This window comes from Porites lutea, chromosome 9 (genome assembly GCF_958299795.1).
Source record: "Porites lutea chromosome 9, jaPorLute2.1, whole genome shotgun sequence".
In the NCBI taxonomy this organism is placed as follows: domain Eukaryota; kingdom Metazoa; phylum Cnidaria; class Anthozoa; order Scleractinia; family Poritidae; genus Porites; species Porites lutea.
Window position 1 is genome coordinate 27,925,958 of NC_133209.1, and position 22,245 is coordinate 27,948,202.

General features: G+C 40.5%; 2 protein-coding genes across 3 annotated transcripts; one reads left to right on the top strand and one right to left on the bottom strand.

The window, feature by feature from the left end:
• Positions 1-4,531: 4,531 nt before the first annotated feature.
• On the top strand, positions 4,532-7,237 carry LOC140948705 (uncharacterized). The gene has a single exon (XM_073397969.1). The coding sequence runs from the start codon at positions 4,543-4,545 to the stop codon at positions 7,192-7,194; it is 2,652 nt and encodes an 883-aa protein (XP_073254070.1). The 5' UTR covers positions 4,532-4,542; the 3' UTR covers positions 7,195-7,237.
• A 4,369-nt stretch (positions 7,238-11,606) lies between these two features.
• On the bottom strand, positions 11,607-20,939 carry LOC140948648 (dystroglycan 1-like). Of its 2 annotated transcripts, none has more exons than XM_073397916.1 (4): positions 20,810-20,939; positions 20,067-20,389; positions 16,881-17,394; positions 11,607-15,585 (listed from the first exon to the last, which is right to left on the bottom strand). In XM_073397916.1, the coding sequence occupies exons 2-4, from the start codon at positions 20,241-20,243 to the stop codon at positions 13,733-13,735; spliced, it is 2,544 nt and encodes an 847-aa protein (XP_073254017.1). In that variant the 5' UTR covers positions 20,244-20,389; positions 20,810-20,939; the 3' UTR covers positions 11,607-13,732. The 2 variants fall into 2 exon arrangements, with proteins under 2 accessions (XP_073254017.1, XP_073254016.1); XM_073397915.1 differs by lacking the exon at positions 20,810-20,939 and adding an exon at positions 20,491-20,765.
• Between the last annotated feature and the right edge of the window lie 1,306 nt (positions 20,940-22,245).

Here is a 22,245-nt window from a genome sequence, read left to right on the forward strand (position 1 = left end):
CGACAAACGAAAAGTGTTGTCAGGACAACTAATAAATTTATTATTTGCTGCCACTGACATACACCTGCCGTTGATATAATGGGTGTTTATGTAAGACTCGCGAAATGAATGACAAAATAAATTAAATATTAAAAAAATTAAATTGTGTCCTACTAAACCTTATAACAAAAGAAATAACTGGACCTCGGCTTTTCTAAGAGGAAAGAAAAGAGACGAATAGCAGTTTTTTAAAAACGTTCTGAAAAAGGTTAAAAAGTTGTATTTGAACTTAATTTGGGCAATAACTAGATAAAGCAAAAGGCCTATGTTTTGAAACTTTTCCCCCTAAATTTCGACGTTTGATGGCAATTTCGCCCTCGTCACCAAGTCTTACCCTTTCCTTTCAGTTTTTCCTGTATATTTATCACTGGGTATGTTGCTGTGCTGAAGTCGGGCCGGGCTGTAGCTAGTAATAAGTAAGACGAGTCGTTTGTCTCGTCTGTCTCGTCGTGACTTTTTACCTTTCCTCTGCGTGTTGGTATATCTTGAGCAGCAACCCAATAATAGCTTTAAATTCGTACCTTTAATATAGTGACAATTTTTCGCCTGTTTTGGAGCTGAATGCGAAAGGCTGTGAAAATTATTGACAATTAATACCGTACAGAGAAGCTAAAAGCTTTTTGCAATTGGTGTACTGTCTTCAATTGGTGAAATGCCCTTCTGGTCTTTTGCGCACTAAATACATGCATATAATAAGTGAAGCTATAGAAGTTATAGACATTTGTATCGAATTTTACAAAGTTGGGCCTGATTTCCAAGGGCTTATTTTTGATACAACTCGTACGTGTCATCGCGAATTTAAAGACATCCAAAAATATTTACCTGAAGGAGCTTGGCCTGTCATCATGCGATAATTAAAAGTGTTGCTCTCTACCAAGATAGGATATCCTCCCTAGTCTCTACTGTGTATTTTATTGCTTTTCTGATCAAGAGAGAGAGCCACCAAAGTAACACATGCATACGGTACCGCGGGCGCAGATGATTGATTTGTTCTTTGTGAACTCTGTGACAGTTTGTTAGATTCGATGAACAACCCCCCTAGGGGGAGGGGGTTGAAGAGGAATACTCAACAATATATGCGGAGGCTCTGCCTACCTTACTTCTTCCGTATACCTTCCATTGAAAACATGGATGCGAGGGATAGGACCGAAAAAAACAAACCGCCAAATCCTACCTCCCTGAGGGGCCCGTTTCCCAAAAGTCCCCGGCGTTAAGTTTTCCAGCCTCTGCGTAAGAATTAGTCTGCGAAAACAGCCGTTTCTCCTCGCTCTTCACCGCTGGGGACGTTTCGCGCGGAGGAACGACTTTCCTCCGCGCGAAACGTCCCCAGCGGCTGTTTTCGCAGGCAACGTAAGAATTGAAAGAATGCTTGTATTGTGGGTTCCAGCTCCTCCAACGATTACTACTTTCGTTAACTTATAGCTTTATTGCATCACTTTTAAAACCACTAAACTTCAATGTTAAATGCACTCGTTGCAAACATAAGAAGGCTCAGTTTCCGGGATTTTTTCGGGACTTTCACGAAACGGGCCCTAGGGGAGTCTCGATCGTAATCAATTATACAGAGTCAGAAGCCCATTAAGGGCTCCTGCAGGAGCAGTAGGCTCCTGGCTCCTGAAAAAGTGACGTTCAATTGGAAAAATGTTACAGCAAACCAATCCAAACTTCATGAAGCGAGCTCTCGAATTCTTTCTCTATCCTATCTTATGCCCCAACAACAACAACAGCAACAACAAGCTTTATTTACATTTCGCTTTAGAATAATAATAGTTACAGAAGGTAGTTTTAGTCTAACGGTCAGTTACATGCAGCGTAATAAAAGGAAAACTAAATATACATTACAGGTAAGGAAATGCCTGGCATCTAAATAAACCGTTAGGTTTCCCAGTTAGATACTAGTCTTGTATTGTTATAATTTAAAATGTAGACATCAAGTGCAAAACATAAATGCTGATGTCTACATAGGGCACGAATTCTTGCCAATAATGGCGGAGTTATGAAAAACATGTCAGGTCGCCATGACTGACGCCGTAGACCCCTCTAAATTATTAACTATGTTGAGGGAGAGATTTGGACATATTTTAATGCTGACTGATCACAACGCATGCGCAGAAAAGAAGGGCTCAATTGCACATAATTAAATTTTCATATTTCTGTTACAAAGGAGTAACAATTACAGACATTCATATAGACGGGGCGTAATTAAGTTTTGTTCGCGCTCTAAATTATTAACTACTTTTCCAAGCGAAGGAATCCTAGTGCGTAATGTTAGAAAATGGCTCTTTAATGATGCTTAGAGCGAGGAAAAATTGCTACAGTTTTTTCGTTGGTGGCTGGGAGAGTCTATGGCCGGCACGAGTCTTCAATAGACAAGACCGTTACAACATTCATCTTTCATAAAGGTAAAAAAAAATCTTAGAAGTTTTCCGCAATGATAACAAGACAGGCAGGTGGTTTCATTAAGAAAAATATTGTAGCTTTTACTTTCTTAAATAATTCTCAAGAGTTTCCTTCCCTAAAAACCTGATCCCACAACTAGTACCCTAACATTTTTGCAAACGGCACAACTCGTTTTGGTCATGTTCTTGCTAAGCGCATTGAATCGAAAGAACAGCATTGCTGGTTGCAGATGATGACGCTCTCCAAGTTTTTATGAGCCGGGTGCTTCAATTAAGGAATAAAAGCTTAAAAGAAATGTTAAACTATGCATCAAAAACAGAAAAAGCTATACAAGATGTGTAGAGTGCATTTACTTTATCATCTACTTCTAAGGTGACAAGTAAAACATCTGTCTTCACGAATTGTATTTTAAACTGTAGAAGATTCTTTTCAATTAAAATTTAAACTATGTTGAATCGTTAGCATAATAAAGTTTATTTTTCAGAGCTTGAAGGATTTGTAATACCAAGAACTTGACAGTTTTAGATAGCATTTAATTCTCTAGAGCAACGAAACAAAATATATCGCTTATGAGAAAAATCACAGATTTAAACCGGCTCGACGACTGTTGTAAATGATTATATTTAAGAAGGAGGTGATTACGTAAATAATGATCATGATGTCGATTTTCTATGTATGTTTTTTACAAGTTCTACGATTGGCACTTGAGTTCTGTTTTCAATAGAATCAGAGTAGAAGATCAAAGCAAGAGCACAAAGAAAAAAACTTGAATAACCGACTCTTACATGTAAGTGCAGTTATCAAGTACACTGAGCTGCCATCTAAATCTCCAAAAACTGAATTATTCCCGCAAATTAATCAACACACCGACCTCTTTATAGATATTCTTTTTTATTAGGTTGACAGACTTTTCTAAAGTTTATTTTAAGGATTGTCCCTTGTTAAAATCTGCAAAGGATAGTCACTCTTTGTTACAAAGCATATTCTGCAAGATAACCTAGCTTTTCTTTCCCGAGCCGAATTCGAAGCGGAAAGGCAGCCCTCTGATTGGGCTAAAAATGTTTCATTTGTTCATCGAGAAATAGCAACCTGCTTTGACGACGTCAATGCGAAATAAGTCCTCTTGACAAAAACTTTTCTTTGAACTGATATTCCGACGCAAATATTTCAGCTTAAAGCTCGAAATTGTCAAGGGTCTAAATAAGTTAGCAAGGCCAATACAGTGCCTTGATCTCTCAGCTGGAATATCAAGGTCAATTTACAACCAAAGATTAGAATGAAACAAAACCTCTATACACTCTTGCAACTTTTAATAGTGGCGAAAAGATTGTTTTGTAGCTACAATGTAGTTTAGAGTCTTTTGATGAGTTGAAAAACTGCCACAAACAAAATGCAGAAGAGCCAAAGAATTGCCGTTTTTTGCCAAGTTACCAATAAAGATTCAATTTACTTCAACCCAGTAGGGCCACTATGCGATTCTTCAGCACTGATTTTTATTTTCATCATTTACACGATATTTACTGAGCCGCTACAATATTTTGGCGGCCGCAATAAAGATTTTGTGAAGAAACGATTAAGGTATGATGTCTGACATGCATGATCGATTCATATTGATTGTCCCTCTGCCAGGGCTAACCCTCAGAAAAATACCTAATATATTAAGCCTGTCAGTGCTTGATCCAGAACAAGATACTTGGTTTCTTGATTTTTTTGTGTAGTAGTTTCCATTCCCTCCCGTGCTCTAGTTTTTTATTCGTGTCACGAAACATACAGTTATCACTGACCAGTTACGTCAGTAACTATGTATTGTTCCTTTCATTCTAGGTGTATCGTTCATCGTTGCGCCTCAAGGATCAAAAACGTAAAGCAGAGGTTCAGTTCGCGGATAAACATTAGCGCCCATGAAGAACAGAAGATTGTTCTCCAATGTCAAAAGCACTAACAGTTCTCAAAGTATTTTTTTCGCTTGTGTCTATAAATTCTACGCAGGATCCTCCTTTAACGCGTGTAGAGCGGGTTTACGTTGGACAAGCATTCTGGATTTCTTTTCTTGAATACTTTGAAGACGTTATTAAAGGTGATCAAAACGAGCTTCAGTTTGAAATGGACATAAACAACAATTGGATGAAGTTTGACGACAGACCTGAAAAAATTGAGGTGTATGGTTTTCCATTGAAAGGAAATGCACACAATTTTGATTACAATATCAAGGTCAAGAATTCCACCGAGGCATTACTACACGAGATTACATTAAAGCTCTTGGTGGGGGAAAATGGATTCAAAGATGCTCGTAACTTTACAGACAAGTACAGCCACGAAGTGATCTTAAAGACAGGAATTGAGTTTAATTACCATCGGTTCATGACAAGGGTGGATTTGAGGATTGACTTTGTTAGGAAATTGGCAGATTACTGCTTCAACCAAGAACCTAACTCCGTCTGGATCAAAGATTTTAACAAAGACACCAAGGAATTGACAGTTGTATTTGTTAATATTGGTTACTATCCTTGCCATAAAGAAACATACAGGGAACTTAGATCACGTTTGGTCGATAAAAACTCAAAGATCCAAGAAGCATTTCAAAAAGCGCTGACCGGAAAATTTCCGATAGAGAGCGTTCAGTTTAGGTTTTTTGGCGCTTGTGACAAAAACTTGTTGGAACCAGAAGACAGCTCTTTTTCTTGGGGTATTCTAAAACATTTCGCGCCTCTTGCTATTATTTTTGCAGTTGTAGGAATTCCAGTGACTATTTCAATTTTAGTAAAGAGACACATACGTAGAAATAAACGTCCAGCGCAGGAGGAAAGGCTGCCTCGAACGCTGCGAAGAAGAAATGAGGACGGGACGGAGTGCACATCGCATACTGTTCATTTCAACAATCGTTATCCTTCGATGCTGTCACCCTCAAATAACTCTAGAGAAGAAAATGTTGGAGATGAAGAGAAGATCCACAACGGGAAAGCAAAAATTGCGAATGGAAGCCTGGGAGGTGGGCATTTGATCGTGCCCAACGCACATCTAAGTCGACCCAAGCAGGAAGCAAGGGCGACAAACGCAGGAAAAAATAAGAAAAATCCGTTTAAATTTGCATCCAATGAAGAAAGGGCGAAATTTGACGTCCGTGCCATGTGGGACGATGATGATGATGATGATGAAGAGTCTTTAGAGATTCCCACATATTACACTTACAGGAACACTGATGAATGTGAGACTTCAATGTTCGATGCCGTGCTAGACATGAACTTGTCTGACATTGCTGAAAACATTTCCGCCAGGCTGAAAGGTGTAAAGTCTATGTTGAACATCCAAGAGGATACCACCTCGCAGCATCATCAACCGACCCATCAATCGACTAATTCTGGGCCGAGCTTGTCATCGAGACTGAAGGGACTGGGCAAGTCAATGCTTAACGTTTCTTTGACAACGAACGGGCCCGATGTGACTGCGGGCCCATCTTCAGGTGAATCAGCGACGCCTTCTCTTTCCAGCAAACTTCGGGATTTTGGAAAATCCATGTTGAATATTTCAATCGGCACGGAAAATGAAAAGATGGACGCGAAGACTGGATGGGAAGTAGAAGAAGATTCTTATGAGGATTCTTATGAAGAAAGCTATTCTTACTACAATCCTAGGGAATGCGATGATGCGAAATCCAAACAGCATGTCCACAGTAGCGCTTGGGAAGGTTACGCCGGTCATACACAAGGAGATTACTGTGAAGTACGACATGGCTACGAAGATTCACGACAAGGATACGATGAAGCCCGACCAGGTTACGACGGCGAACAGCGATATTACGATTCAAACGCTAAACAAAGCTATGATTTTATGAAAGACGGCCGTTCGGAAATAGGTTTTGTTCGTAATTTTAATCGTCGACTTAGCAGCACTTCGGGTAACACTTCTGAGTATGAACTTGCGCAGTACAATTTCCCTGTTTGTTATGATGTTTCAACTGCGAAATACCAACACACTAATAAAGATTCTCTTGAAAGTAATAACCGTGCTACCAGACCGTCTTCCAGGGAGGACGATTTTGATGAATATCCACCATCATTATTTGAAACCTCGAGCGAGACCAGTCTTGCAACTGAGCAAGAAAAATCCATTTTTGACACTGATTATGATCTCGCTTCGACAGACAATAGGCCTAGTCTTACTAAGCCGGTTCCTATCTGGAATCACAACTCGATCAGTAAGGCAAGGGAAGGTCTTAATGAAGTCAGATATCACGATTATATTAACCCGCATCAGTACAGCAATGGTCCCAAGCGTGTCCCCACGCGAAGCAAATCATCGTACAATGTACAAGGAAACAGCAGCGTTTCTAGCCAATCAACGCTTGACTTCTGGGACGATGACGAATTTGGCGGGAACACAGGCTGGAAGCAGTCCTCAGATATGAAGAGCAGCTTTTTAGCGACCATAGCAAATTCGGTCCCTGATTTGAGGCGTGGGGTGAGGAAGACCAATGGCACAATACCACAGAAGAAAAATCAACAGGGAAACTCGCTTCTTTCCAATGTAAAATCTTCACTCTCGGGAGAAAAACCTCCTGTTGTTTTTACACTTGGTGATAGTGACCAAGAAGAAGAAGAAGTACTAGAAAAGACACAGCAGAAACAACAGCTACCCGAAAGGAAAAGCTCTTTGGTCGGTATGATCAAGACGGGTGTTAGCAGCATACTTGAGCCTGATAGTAGTGTATCGAAGTGGTTTTCTGGTTTTCAAAACAGCGACAACCCTGTCACGTAGTATAAAGAGATAATAAATATTTTGAATGAGATTTTTCAGGATCGTACAGCCACAAATGGTGGGCACCTGTCATGGGGCACTCTTTCTTTAAGAAAGCGATTGAAAACCAGTGTGAGCAAGATTCTTATTGGCTTGCCGGATTTAAAGCGGACCCTGATTTAAAAACTTGTTTCTGTAAAACCGTTTATCATCACAAGGACCGCAAATTTGCAAGCTATAAACATTAAAGTTGCTCGGATACTTTTTGGAAAAGTGATCACAGTGATTGCACCATGCTTGAGGATAATATGTGAACAAACGGAAGCAAAGACTTCCAATCTTTACCGTATTTTTGTCTTTTAGTCAGTTAACGTTTTTTAGTGGCGAACTGCAGATCAAGGCCCCTTTAAATGCATGTTCTCTTAGTATTCTTGGGAGATTAAAAGCGGAATTTGCAAGTTTCTTTTTTAGGAGGTAAAACGATAATAGAAACGAACAATTTCCTTTTGTAAAAAGTGATCATTACAATTATAAGTACAGGCAATAACATGCAATAAGAAGCTCTTAATAGGATATTTCTTTCCTTGAAGCAAAAAAATGTAGATACACTATGTCCCGTTCGAAGGATATAAACCAGGGTAATTCGTTACGAATTTGCGGTGTTGTGTCGGTGAGGAGCGAAAAGTGAGCTGTCTTTTGTTTGGGACGTGTTTTCCAGTTTTAAAATTGGGTAAAGGCAAACTTTAATACATGTACTAGCGCAGACCCTTGTCTAGACTGATTTGCTCTCTCAGGGTTTGCAGGCTTACGCCTCAAAACGTCAGGTTTTGAATCTCCAAAAAAAAAATTGGCTGAGGGGAGGGGTAGGGTAGGTGGGAAGTTTCCCACAAACGTATCAGCGGATCCTTCTTTGTCTTCTAGGTTTCTGGGAAACTGCCCACCTACCCCTCCCCTATGCAAATGTGTGGGTTTTTTTTTTTCGGAGATTCAAAAGCTGACGTTTTGAGGCGTAAGCTTAGCAAACTCTATGATAGAGCAAAGCAGTCTAGACAAGGATCCGCGCTAGTAAATCTATTTATCAACGTTCTTTTTGAGAGAGGGCGTTTGTTTAAGAGTTGGCCAGTCAAAGGATGTCAAACACGCGTCCTGGTTGTTGCACGTACGATGAGCCCACGAGCTAGTGTAATTGTATCAGAATCCTGCGGTTTTAAACAATGTTTATTATGTTTTTGTAACATACAATAACGCTAATTAATATTGCTATATCTAACTGTAGTACAAACAAGGACAGTTTGAATATTGTCTGCAAAGCTGTTTGACGCCAATAATCTTAAAATAGGATGTCTAAACTTTTTTTAGTCTAGTTGTTCTCATTATTAATCCTGCTATGATCGTTATTGAGATATATTTGAAAATGTGACTTAGTTTTATTCGCAACCTAGGAATTTTTTCTTCTTTCTTAGTATGGTTCATTTCTTAATATTGCTGATAGCTGCTTAAATATTTCTCTGTAAAAGCTAAAAATTAAACTGTGAAATTAATGAAGAAGGGGGTCCTTTTTTCCTGGTTGTGAAGTATTTGTTTAAATGAAATTACAGCTTGTAATGCTTGAATAAGGACATCATGATTTCAGTTCAGTGCAGTTACACCCGGTTGAGTGTGCTTTTATTTTTAAATCATCTCGGCTGAATTTTCAAAACCAAACAGTAATGCCAACGATGATAAATAAGGACTAAGCTTTTAAAATAGGAGAAGTCGTTTCGTCACTTTGCCATGGTAGCAAGATTTCTGGATCTCAACATACCGTGGTCCTGCAAATATGGCAGAAGAAAAAAACGACAAAAAGTGACTAGCCTGCGTAGCAAGCGTTTCTGTGCGGTTTAGGAGAAAAGAACGAGGAACGAGAGTCAAAGACCGCGAGAAAAGTGGCGCAAGTAAAAGAGCGGGGAGGGGTGGGGAAGAAAGGTTTCCTTCCTTCCCCTCCCCCTCCCCCCTCTTTCACTTTTTGCCTCTCTTTTCATTTCTCGCGCGGTCAAAACCGACAGTCCCCTTCCTCGGTATTTCTTAGCCTGTTCCAAGCGTTCAGATAGTGGAGAGCGGTGCAGAGTAAAGAAAGCGATGAAAAGTAGAGGGGGACTGGGGAGAGAGGTGCGGGAACCCTCTCTCACCTCTCCTCCTCTCTCGCTTTTATTTTTTCGCGCTCCTTTTTACTTCGCACCGCTCCCCACTATCTGAACGCCTGGAACAGGCTAGGTATTTCTTTGCTCCGAAACCAAACGGAAACGCTTGCTACGCAGGCTAAAAAGTGACATGTATCATTGCACTCAAGTAACAAAACGATGTCCAAACTTTTCTTCCATCGTTCGTTAGCCTGCGAAGCAAGCGTTTCCAATCGAGTTGTTCTTCGAAAGTTAGAGCGGGAGCCAAAAAAAGGTGGTCTTTTTGCTCTCGTCCGTGCAACTTTCTCGACGAACACGCGAGGAAACGCTTGCTACGCAGGCTAATCGTTCGTCAATGCTAACGGCCGTGTCTGTCAAAAAGATTGTTGAGTTCCAGAAATTTTGCTACCATGGAAACGTGACGTCACACTTCTCCTCTCTATTACGGCTTCGGATTCCTTGCCAAGGTAACAGTTATGTGTATTGTACCATGATCAGCGGTCAAAACGTACTTTCGTGACCAATGATTTCTCAGAGAAAGGTGTTGGGAATATGGGACTTAAAAACGCCAAAAAAATCAGGCAATTAAATGAAATCAAAACCATTTGTCCTTAAAAAAGAATTAGTATACATGACCCTGGATAATATTTTGTTTGACTGCATACACAGATTGTCATCGTTTCCTTTCATGCTGCGACGCGTGTACTGTTACTGACACCACACTGAAAATTAAAAAGATCTGTTTCAGCCCCAAATTGTCAATTCAGCCCTGCAGACCAAAGTCTGATTCAGCCCCTCCTGGAGCCATTTGAGCACAATTTACGCAAAAAAAGCTCAATCAAAAGGCTATTCCAGCCCACGGTAGGGCCCATTTCAGCCCTTGGACTAAATCAGCCCTATATTGGCCTTGATTGAAGGGAGCCAAATTAGACTCAAAAATAGGAATGTATTTTACTCACCGATTGAAACGGCCCTATTCTTAGGGCTAAAACAGATCTTTCTGATTTAGAGTGCATCTATATATTTCGAAGGCAGCGTAACCGAGCGGTTAGAGCCCGCCTAACTTGCCGCAGAATCCGAAGGTCCCGAGTTAACATCTCGCCCTGTCTGCTCCGGCGCTGGATTTGTTCTCGGCAGGCCCGAGCTCAACAACTCGGCCACGCCTCCCCGGCATCCAGTTGAGATCCTTACTTATTGTATTTCTTTCAATTACCGTAAACTGCCTCTCATAAACCCTGCCCGCTTATGCATCTTTGTAAGGGGTTTTAGGAGAGCCTATATCCGGGAGGGGGCTTATATCCGAGGGGGTTTATGAAAGAATAGAAAAAGCGCTTCGAAAAAGCTTAAGCAGTGCTGATCAATATACGTTTTCAGGAGCCGCGGCTCTTAACGTTTTGTATTTGCTGGTTTTTAATGAAGCTTCAAAAATGTCATAATAAATCGAATTCATTTCAATACAACGGATGTATTTCGTTGTTTACAGGTAGATGGGCCTAGAACTGCAGGCCTTACGAGTTGGTGGCGGTGGGGTGCTTAAGAGCGGCAGTGTACGGTATCTCATTCGTGTCATTGTTGTGCGTTCTGGGTTACCAGTAAAGGTGTTACCCCTACACAACCAAAGTGAAAATAGGCCAAGTCTAACGGTAATCAATCGAGTTAACTCCCGCCCCAACTAGTCAGGGAATACGGATTTTGCTCGTGGAATTCTGGCCCCGGGAAAATTTTGCTTGTGGAATCCGGAATCGTGGGCTTTGGAGTCCGGAATACCCCTCAAGAAATCCGGAACCCCTTTAACGATTGGAACATTCCAGAATCCAGTTTCCACTGACAAAGACTGGAATCCAGTACCTGAAATCCGGAATCCACTGCGTGGAATCCAGAATCCAAACCTGTCTTGGATTCCATTACAGGGGACGAAGTAGTAACCACATTAACCGAGTAACAGAGATGCCGCACTTGCGTGCATTTCAAATACGCATTATAAGGTACTGTACCCCATGATACGATCAACAATCCTTTTAAGTGCCACACCCTTGTCAAATGGGATTACTTAAATTGATGATCACCTGCCGAGCAATAACTTCCCGTGGTCTTGTGAAAAGTTTTCGCGTGATTTAGTCTGATGAGTTTGTGGGAACCCAATAAAACCTGTCGATCTTCCATTTCCCTGTCATACGTTTTCTAAAACTTGAAAATGACAGGGAAGGCGGATTGTTTACAAGGATAATGACCCAGCTTTTTATAGTAAAGTCAACCATTATGAAACAAATTAGATTAGTTAAAAGTATCAGTTTAATCTTTCAAAAGCTTCTTATGGACTAATGAAATGGAGGTATAAAAGCCGGTAAAATATATATATCTGATTACGTATAAGCTTTCCTTGCAAACAATTACACTTCACTTGGGATACTCTATCCGTATTATGATATACAACGCATTTGCAGTCATATTAAAGGGCAGTATCACAAACGTTCTCCAAAGTTTTTTTTGCGAACTAGCCTACAATTATAACGGTACTTTCGCCTATTTACAAAATGGCCATTGAAAAAAGAAGAAACACATCTATTCAATTCTTCAGTTGGGAGCAAAAGAAAATTTTCCAATACAGTTTTTCAAATTGCAGTCTACTTTGTATTAAATTTCGGTGATACTGCCCTTAAATGCACACCAGTGAGGCATCTTTCCACGGGAATTAAAATTCTGTTGGCTAAAATTTCAGGTAGAATTAACTATAAACCTTCAATGAACCCACAAAAAATGCCCTCTCACTGGATAGGAAGCTGTCGAGTGAGTTCTTCAGAGAACTAAGCGCGCCAGCTTTTAATTTAATGGTTTCCTGCGGTACAAGTGTAGAAATGTAAAACTTTTTGGCCCAAAAAATCTATTTTCGACTTAGCGATAAACAATTCGCTGCAGCTGATCGAAATACCTTGCATTTCTTAGAGGTACTAAACATGGCAGTCTGCCCTGAAGGCCTAAACGAACCTGGATGTACATTCGTGACTCAAGAAAATATTATGAATTTACATTAAATCTTTTGATTACTAAGAAGCCCACTTATCTTCAACCCTTTCACTCCCACGATTGCTTTTTCGATTTTATTCCCATTGTTCAGTTCTAAGGATAAATTTTTCGACCACTCAAAAGATTTAGGGCGTGTTTGATTGATCGTATTCCGGAACAAGATTATATCGATAATCACTTGTTAGAAAAAGAAATAATTAGATAATTAAATAAATAGAAATCACTTATTTTGGCGTTTATTGTATTGCGACGTAGCGTCTAAGTTGTCCAAAAATTACAGCACAAGATATTTGTAACAAAACTTTTGCGTATTCTTATTCCGGAAGAAGATCACTTGAATTCACCTTTAGTAAGTAAAGTTTTACCGCTGTGCCGTTCAACGCGCTGTGAACGGTGGTTAAAGCTTTTGAATAAGTCAAGGAAATTCTTAAGTCAGTGTAACCATTTAAATAAAAGCGACTCAACAGAACTCTCCTATAGCGCCGTTCTGGTTCTAACTTTCGGGTTTGTCAACGAAATTCTTAGGTGCGGCAATTTAGGTAAAAAAATTGAGAGCATTACCTTCCTGTGGTACTGTTCATTATCCTGTGCAAGATTATTCTAACTTCTGTGTGAAATCATCGGATGGGGAGTTTGAGGGTTTGTATTCGATTTCCTTCTAAATATGAAGTTAGCATTTCAGCAAAATGTACATACTTTTAACCGATGTGTATTTGTTCGTGACATGAATACCGTCCATATCTTTTGTATGTCATGTTATTTGGCAAAAGTCTATAGTTTAAAGTTAGCTGTAATTACATTTAGCCATTAATTCAGTTGCTGACGAAAATATTCTATACAAATTAAATCTGGGGCGGTTTCCGGAAAAGCAAAACAGGAAAGCGTGCCCTTGACTATTACGCGGAGAGCTCAACTTCCGCAACAATTTTTGTAAGACCATTAAATAGAAATAACACAAAAAATTACAGTCAGGAAAGAGGGCTTCACCTAAGTCCTAAAAGATCCGTCCCTATAAAGAACCGTTATTAAAAAAGTTAAAAAGTGAAATTCAGAACAAAATAACGTTAACAGAACGTCATTTAAGTTGTCGTCGTTAAAGACCCATAGAACATAACTTCCAATAGTGCTGGTTTCAACTGCAAGACTTGCAGACTTACATACGAAATATATCAGTTTCCAAGGGTTGAAACCTCGAGAAGAAGAATTAGGCAAATTTCCTTATTAAGTATCCCAATTTTGCTGAGATTACAGCTTGTCTTTTCCTTTAAAATGTTACGCGTCTCTTCTGTTAGTCCTGTACCTTTCTGCTCTTTAACATCTTGTTGACGACTCAGATCAGAAAGTCCTACTAAATACAGTATAAATGTGTTACGTTCTTACGGCGGCACGTAAGCCGGAGGCAATCGATAACCCGAGTAAGTTGGTTTCCTAGGGGTATTGCCACCGGGGCCTGCTTGGTTGCTGGGTGTTTTGAAAGAAGTGAAGGTTGGAGCCTGGTACCCTGTTCTCTCGGTCAGGGGGGTGTCACCATTGGCGTGACTGAGTGATGGACTCCTTGGATATATGGGAGGAGCAAGAGGTGGCTTCTCGTTCGGTAAGACAAGTGGTTGCTTCAGCAGCCTCTCTTTCACCTCGTATTCTTCCTGCAGGACAGCGGGCTTTTTCTGAAATACAAACACGTTCTTGTCTTCAAGCGAAAGCTTTCGCTTGCGACGCGATCGCATTACAAGGAAAAGAGCAATAACGATGACCAACAGTACAATAACAAGGATCACTACAGGGATAATGACGTAAGTCTTCCACGTGCTGCCAGTGGCTGCACCTACGACAACGGGTGAATCACCCGCACACGGTCCAAGGCCTTCAAATGACCCGGATGTGACCGGGAATTCAGGTGAGAGCGCTTCCTTGAGACTGGGACTAACATCACCGTCATTATTTTCGAATTGTTCTCGCAAAGGAAAATTGCATTCGTCTTCCGGAATTGTGTCGAACTGAAACTTCAATCTCACCGAACCTTCGACGAACTCCCTTATCCTTATATTGCTCACGTTAAGGTTGAAATAGTCGGCAAGTTTGTTCAGAAGATCCATTCTGATGTTCAAGTCGCTAGAAAACTTTGTAAAATTGTAATTCAGCGTGAGTTTGAACTGGTGACTATAAGATTGTGTGTCGTCCAACACGTTCACCTCAATCGCGTCCACAGCTTTAGCTCCCTTACTGTCGGTAGCAATAAGGAACAAATTGTAAAGTTTTACCGTATCTTTGTCAACAGGAAAAGCATAAATTATTTGTTTTACCGCATCAAGGCCAATCCAAGACGGCAGGGGCTCAGTTCCGCCTAGGGTTTTCAAAACTAGAGTCAGATTGGGTGTCAACATATCTTCTTTGTCGTAAAAAGTATCGTGGGGTATGTGGAATATAAGTCCTTGCCCTCGATAAACATCCAACCTGTCGATGGAATTTTTTAAGGTGGGGAAAGCGTTGCTTGGAACAGTTGAGCTTGGTACAACTGTTTCCACGGCTACCGGCGATGGTGTCGGTCTTGTAGAAGAGTCTATAAGCTCTTCAGTTGTAGACGACTCTTGTGATGTCTTCACTGTTGTGCTTGACACTTCAGTGGTTGTGGACTCTGCTTGTGTTGTACTCTCTTCCTCTGTTGTGCTTGGTAACGGTGTCGTGGTTGAAGTCTTAGTAGTCGGTTGTTCGGTAGTGGTCGGCTTTTCGGTAGTCGTCGGTTCTCTTGTCGTTGGCGGCTCTTTCGCCGTCGTCGGTTCTTCGCTGGTGGTCGGTTTTTCGGTAGTGGTCGGTTGCGGGGTAGTAGTCGGCTGTTGGGTAGTGGTCGGTTGCTCGGTTGTGGTCGGTTGTTCGGTAGTCGTCGGCTCCTCTGTAGTCGTTGGTGCTATCGGAGTTGTAGTTGGTGTCACAGTAGAGGTAGGAACGACCGAACTTGTTCTAGTAACAGTAATTGTCACACTAGCAATGATGGATGTCGGCGGGGCAGCAGTTAGGGTAGGTGTGGGAGTCGGCTGAATCGCCCTTACGTTACGCCTTGAGGAATGTGGTGTAATCTTAGCGGATTTTCCCTGTACAGCTTGTCTGCGGGCTCGATGTCGTGGTTCTTTGGGCTGACCCACAGCAATGTGCCATTCAGTGACAGGAAGCCCAAGCGCATGACTGAAGGCCCCAGTCTCTGCGCTTGATTTGAGAAAAGAAGCTATGCGCGCCCCTGGAGAAAGAAAGTAACGTAATTAGTCGAGCATTTCTCGCGAGGTTAGAAAACATTCAATTTCAGAATACTGGCCACATGCACGCAATAAAGGCTTGGTTTTGCAGTTTAAAAGCGAAGGATGCACGAAAGGTGTACTTCTAAACATTTTAACACCAATTATAACAAAACTGAAGAACAAAACATGATTTGCTAGATCTCTTTAAAATTTTGGAGAGATGGATATTACCGTTTCCTGCTCGCTCTAGTTTGCTGACCGATTACTCGCTACCAGTAACTCGAATTGAGCACTGAAATTGCAGTCTGGGGGCGCCGAATTCGATGTCCGCCCTGACTTCAAGCTGGATTTGATTTTGATAGTCCAGAGTGCAACTTCTCTTTCACTTGTAAATAGCCAGCTGCTTTGTCTCCCACCAGTTGGGATTCTTAACATTGTTATGTTTATTTTTAGATGTTTGTTTCTGTCCTTATTTGTGGCCCATAATAAAAACTACTTGGTTACTAGTAATTGTGTTACACTTTCTTTTTAATCTGACTTTAAAGGAGCTGTGTCACGAAATTTGTCAAATTTCAAAAAGGGAGAACTGCTAGCAATACAAGAGAATTCACGGATTGACAAACTTGAAGATTAAAACGGATCGGTTGTAATATTATTGTGGTTTTCAGTTTGAAAGAATTTTCTGATTTTAGGCTGACTTCCTGGCTGATAATTGACTAGCTTGCTTCGAGTATTTTTCAGATCATTCTTATTCTTGTTGTCTGTAACGGTTTCATACGATGGTTCGGCAAAGTTGTTTGCTTGGCACGAAGTCGTGATTTTGTCAGTAACAAGTAAATTCCTCGTTAACGCAACTTTGAAGTTCCTTAGCGAATTAACAGGCGTTACTGGTAATATTAACCCAATGAACTAGACAGTCGTGACAGAGACTGCGACCAGTATCTCTCTTTCTTCAGCTTTAGTGAGGGGAGTGCACGCGCGCGAGAACGTCGAGCGACGAAGCCGCGAGACGCGAGAAATGAGGGCGGCACGCGCGTGGTCATTTTCGTGTCTCCAGCGTTTCCCTCTACGAACTAAAGCTACAATAGAACGGGCAACAAAAACGTGAAACTTATTTTGCATCATTTTGCATCGTGTGTGGCAAAACGCGCAACATCGCTATTCCTCTCGTTTTGTAGCAATGTTGCAATGTTTGGTTGCCCGTTTTACCGTACCTGAAGGCTCGTAGACTAGCCGTGACACAGCCCCTTTAAAAATCCCTCGAAGTCGTCTAGTTGGAAAGAGGAGTTTAACTTACCAGGTATATCAATACCACAGCCGATTTGCCAGGACACCACCACACCAGGCTGCTTGGAATCTGCCACGTTTCCTGGTCCCGCAGTAACAGTTATTACATCCTTGAAACCGAAAGCCGTGTTGTGTCCTTTACCTGCCAATAAGTGAAGATTTTTCACATCCACATCAACAAAATCACTGACTTTATTCAAGATCTCTACTCTCGCTTGTCCAGAAAGTTTCCCTAAGTGGTAATCAAATATAATGGACGCTGCGGCAACAGGCAAGCCATTGGGACATTTTGGTTGTGGATAAGAACGAATCTTGGTATTGTTTGAGCCTGGTGAAGGCTGAAGATCGCCATCTCGTAAGTCTTTAATATCGATTTTCAAAGAATGTTTAATACTTCCGTCTTCAGCTTTAAAATCTAGGTTAAGTTCTCCTCTATCTCTCCATGAAGGCACACCAGTTAAAGATGCTTTCTTTGCATCATAAGACAGCCATTGAGGAAGTGATGTCTGTTCTTTCTGTAACACCTGGAAGTAGTTAAGAGAAGAAAAACAATTCAATAGATTCATTAGCCACTCCCTTGAGAGAACAATTTGTAAGCTCCAGAGAAAAATTAACAATCAAGCCTCGTTGTTTAAAGGTTGGAGAGCGCTATCCACCGCTTAAATCGCTGTCCAGTGGATAAGTGTCAGGGAAATCAGTTTCGTTAGCTGTGGAAAGTGATTTATCCGGTGGATAACTCTATCAACCTTTTGATAACTAAGGCCAGAAAAATATAATATTTTGTTGTGTAAAATAATGCGAAAGTAGATCTTCTGCACTCCGAAGTATTGTGGCAGAAGCCAGTTCAATGGTTGCCCTACAAGAATTCGTCTACAGCTAGTACAGTTGAAACTAATTTTACACAGAATGAACAGTGGCAGGGAGAAAAAGCGAAGAGGAGAGACAGGTTGGGAAAAACAGCCTTTCTCTTCCATCTTCCTTTCACGTTTTGCCCCGTCTGACCCCTCCCTTCTTCTAAACGTTCTACCCAGGTCCGCTACAGTACAGGATACCACTCAGTAATCCGATTTGCAGTCTCTCACTTTTGGATCAGTCCATTTTTCATAGGCTAATTTTAAAGTTAAGAGCGGCCAAGTTGGAGCAATGCCGGAAATTCACTTCCGGTTGGAAATGAACTGGTTGACAGTCCTACTATTTGTCAATTATCTCCCCAATTTACATACTGAAAGAGTCATTTATGGCTTGGGATCGCTCCCTGGCAAGTGGCCAAAAGAAATCTTCGACGTAGATTGTTGCCAGTATTATCTTAGTACCGCACCAGAGGAAAATATTGCTCAGAAGCTTTCATTGACAGTCCTTCACAGATTTAACCTCACCCAACAGCAACAAATGAATAGAATTAGAAAAGCTCTGTCAGCATGCTCGCGGTTTTTAGTGTTTTTTTGTGGGCCGATTATAGCTCAATCCTATTAGAAGATTCATTTCCGTCAAAACCGAGGACTTTCAGTCAAAACAAGCCTGACCTCACGTACTGGATTTTGTCAGGATTCCCTGAAAATGTTGCTACAAAAGGGTCAAGTAAATAGAAGATTTACTTAACTTTCACCCGAAAAGTCAGAAATTTTCAAGAAATTGAACTAGAGGAACGAGAAACTCGGAAAGTAAGGAATGAAGTAGTTTTTCCAGTCTCCCGTCTCATGACATTTCCGATCACTAACAATGACATTCTTAAAAAGTGCAGACCTTGCAGTAATAGGATTTATCACTTTTACAAACATTTTTAAAAAGTTGAAAAAGAAGTTATAGGAAGATGCACGACAAACTTTGGAAATTACACAAAAGATTTGAGACATACGCCCAATCACGCCTTTCCGATATTATGTTCCCTAACGGTCAATTGTGGTCTAATACGAACAGCACTGGAAAGCAGGTGGTGATTGCCAAACAAGGCATGTCTTAGACACCTAGTAGTTTATAGTACATATAACTTATGACAATAATGTAATAGAAATTACAATTGCCACTTCAAGCAAATTGTACGCACTTTTCGAGTGTGTCAAGTAAGCGAGATTTTCATGGCCCGGCCTGCCGATCGCGTGATGGTTCAAAACTGGCTTGGCAGCAACTGTTTCGAAAAACGGCAGGTTATCATGACCGAGACATCAAATCATCCTTTACATACCGTAAATAGATTTATTTAACTTTCAATTCAACTAAAACAGCAAAAAACAAATCATCTAGAACATGTTTTTGAGGTGGAGCAAAAGCAGTTAGGGTGATATATTGAGATAGAGTTGAAGTCCGGAAATCATATCAGCAAAACACGCCAGACGTCACATGTTAATGCGCAGACAAACGAGAACTGTCCATTGCGAAACCGAAACCCAACATATTTGTTCAGTCAACTAGCAATCAGGTTGTAGAACAACTTTCTTCTCTTGCCAGAGAAATCACAGATAAACTGATAAATAGCAGCGATAAACAGGGAATCACATAGCGCGGTTTTGAAAGAATTTTTTTCGCTATGACCGGTATGTCTTATGCATTCTGTCCCTTTGACACTTCAGCGGGTTTTAATTTCTTCATACAACACCCTAATTCTTCACCGCCATGAAACCACAACAAAGAGCGTGATACAGAAATCGTTTTCAAATATGGCAATACTTACAAAGTTTCGCGCTAAACTGCATTGGCAAAAAATGTTGTAGAAAAAAATTATATCGCACGCAAGAGCGCACGAGAGTGTAAAATGTGACAGGGCTTAATACAGATCACATGCGTCCTTGATGAGGAATATTCTTTGGTACGTTGGAAACCACGTTGGCCAAGTTCAACGTGCGTGCTGTGTTCTCATAAAGGGACGTCATTCACTTGCTTATTTAAAAATGTCTTGAAATATTTGCATTCACAAACACGCAGATGCTAAATGAGCAATACAAATGCTAAACAGAGATTATAAGTTTGATTGTTCGGTGAAGGACGTCCGCCGAAAACATTACCCGCGTAATCATTAGAATAGAAATTTATTTCAGTGTTAATCAGAAAACATAAAGAACGTCACAAAATACTATAAAAAAACAATGTAAAATAGTATCAAGCCTTATGAAAGTGACTAAGAAGCTATTTGTACCGATAACAAAAACTTGTGCTCAATTCATTTTATACCTCCGCAAGAGAAACGTCGTTACAAACTCACCTCGTACTGGCCTTGTTTGTCTAGCCCCTCTTCTGCCAAAGTATACACAAATATTCTTCCTACAACTGCTATTGAATTATGGAGTCTTTCGTCTCTTTGTTGGTTCTCGCATGCGGTGAATACTACAACTGTGAGCAACAAGCACGCTAGACACGCTCCACGGATTACAAATGCCATGGCGAAGGTCCTTTACACTCCGTATTTCGACAACTGGCTTTGTATCACCAATTCTCCGTGATATAAAATGGTCTAACGAGATTAACCAACGCCAGCGGCAGTGATTTGACGAATTTCAGCGCAGTTCTTCAGCCCTGGTTCCTCTCCTGAAGGAAACGTTTTACAACAAGAAAATATTAGCAAATATCCGCCCTAGTTCTGAAGGGCCGATGACAAACTGCTTCAACAATAATCTTTATATTTATACCTCGTCAGCTCTGTTCCCTTAATACTCACGTCCACTGGCAGAGGGAACTTAATAATCGCTGGGATTACCCCTCAAAAATAACATTTACACGTTAAGACTAGAAAGGCACCTAGCTACAGAGATTATAATTATTAGCAAGGGCTTTGTGTGTGCCGCCGGTATAAATTCCACAAGAATGCCCTGATTACGACCGCGACAAATTCCAAGCCAAGTCGAAACCCCGCGGGGTGCCTGACAATGAAAAGTTAAATATTAGAAGTCATCACCAATGTTTTCCTGATGAGACCAATTTGGAAACAAAGCTTCTGTTTTTTCCTACCTCTGTAACAGCTTGAGACGAATCGAAGTTTACAAACAATGAGAAGTGAATTAATTCTCTGAAAGAGTGTAGTGTTTCAAGGCTTTAACACTGGAATACTTTCTTTCACGGTCCTGTAGGTTTGACCTTTTGAGCTTAGGATGGCCGGACGAAGCAAAAAACACTCACCTGAATGGTGTCAAATTGCCTCTCAAGCGATGACGAATGATCAAAAGCTGTTCTTGGTTTTTTGAAGTCACACAGCTGTGCTATATTCTAGGTGCTATAACTTTGTGATAAGAGTTTTAAACCTCGCGTATGATACCAACAAGGAATTCATTTTTAAGTTGGAAAATTAATCCCTTTAAAGCCTTGTTTTCTAAGGAAACAACAGAGAAAGTGGCCTAGAACTATAGTATCAACATCAAATGTCGCTTTTTACTATTGCTGTGTTCATTCCCTGGGGTGTCATTTAGCTTTGAAAAGTCACGTCCAACACTGAAATATCCTTGCTTCCCTGGGCCACGACACAAAGTACATTTAGGTCTATTCAAACTCTGTTTGTAAAAGTGTACAGCGTACATTTATATGAAGAGAATTTTCTTGTTTACATATGCACTATTTTTTTTAACAATTCTGACCCTGTGGCATTGTTAACAAGGAGACGTACAGAAGATTGCAAGTACTGCTAAATGAAACACAGATCAGACAGCTCTTATCTAACAGTTGTCAGCTGAATTTGCGATTTTAAGCTCCATTCCAGGAGATTATTTGTTTGGGCATTTTTTTACTTATATAAATGAATTGCATGCGGCTACAAGAAAAATATTAGAATGTGACGCAAAGCCACCGAAAGCAGGCTGGCTTAAGAGAGGGGGAAAATACACCTAAATGTAAGCATAAAGGATGTAAAAACCCACAAGGTGAGAGCATATCTGATAGTATTTATCAGAGTATTTAGAGCTCTAATTGTGAGATTTAAAGTTCTCAAAACCCGTAGACCCTGATATTGATAACTAAAACCAACCAAAAAAATAGTTTTTGAGTTTACATCACGGAAAAGCGCGATCCAAAAAAAATTTAACAAAAAGATAAACGGACGCGAAATGCTGGACTTCTTGGCAAGTTTTTTTCTTCAAATAATAGTTGTCCTTTTTGATGCAGTTATTCATCGGAAAGGAAAATAATCTCTAGTTATCTCAGTTTTCCGTGTTACTTACTTTAAAAAAATAAAAGGTTTAAAGGTTTGTTTATAGTGGAAAGTGTTATTTAATTTTGTTACTTACACATAATACACGAATTTAAACGTAATGGGTGGTTTCAATATAAAAGAACACCCCCGAGCAGAACTCCCAGGTCCCACGCACCGGGAAGAGGATCGTGATCAGTTTTTGTCAAAAGAATTACACTTTTGAATGTAAATTGTATATGAGTTTCCTCAATAAAAGTTTGGAGTG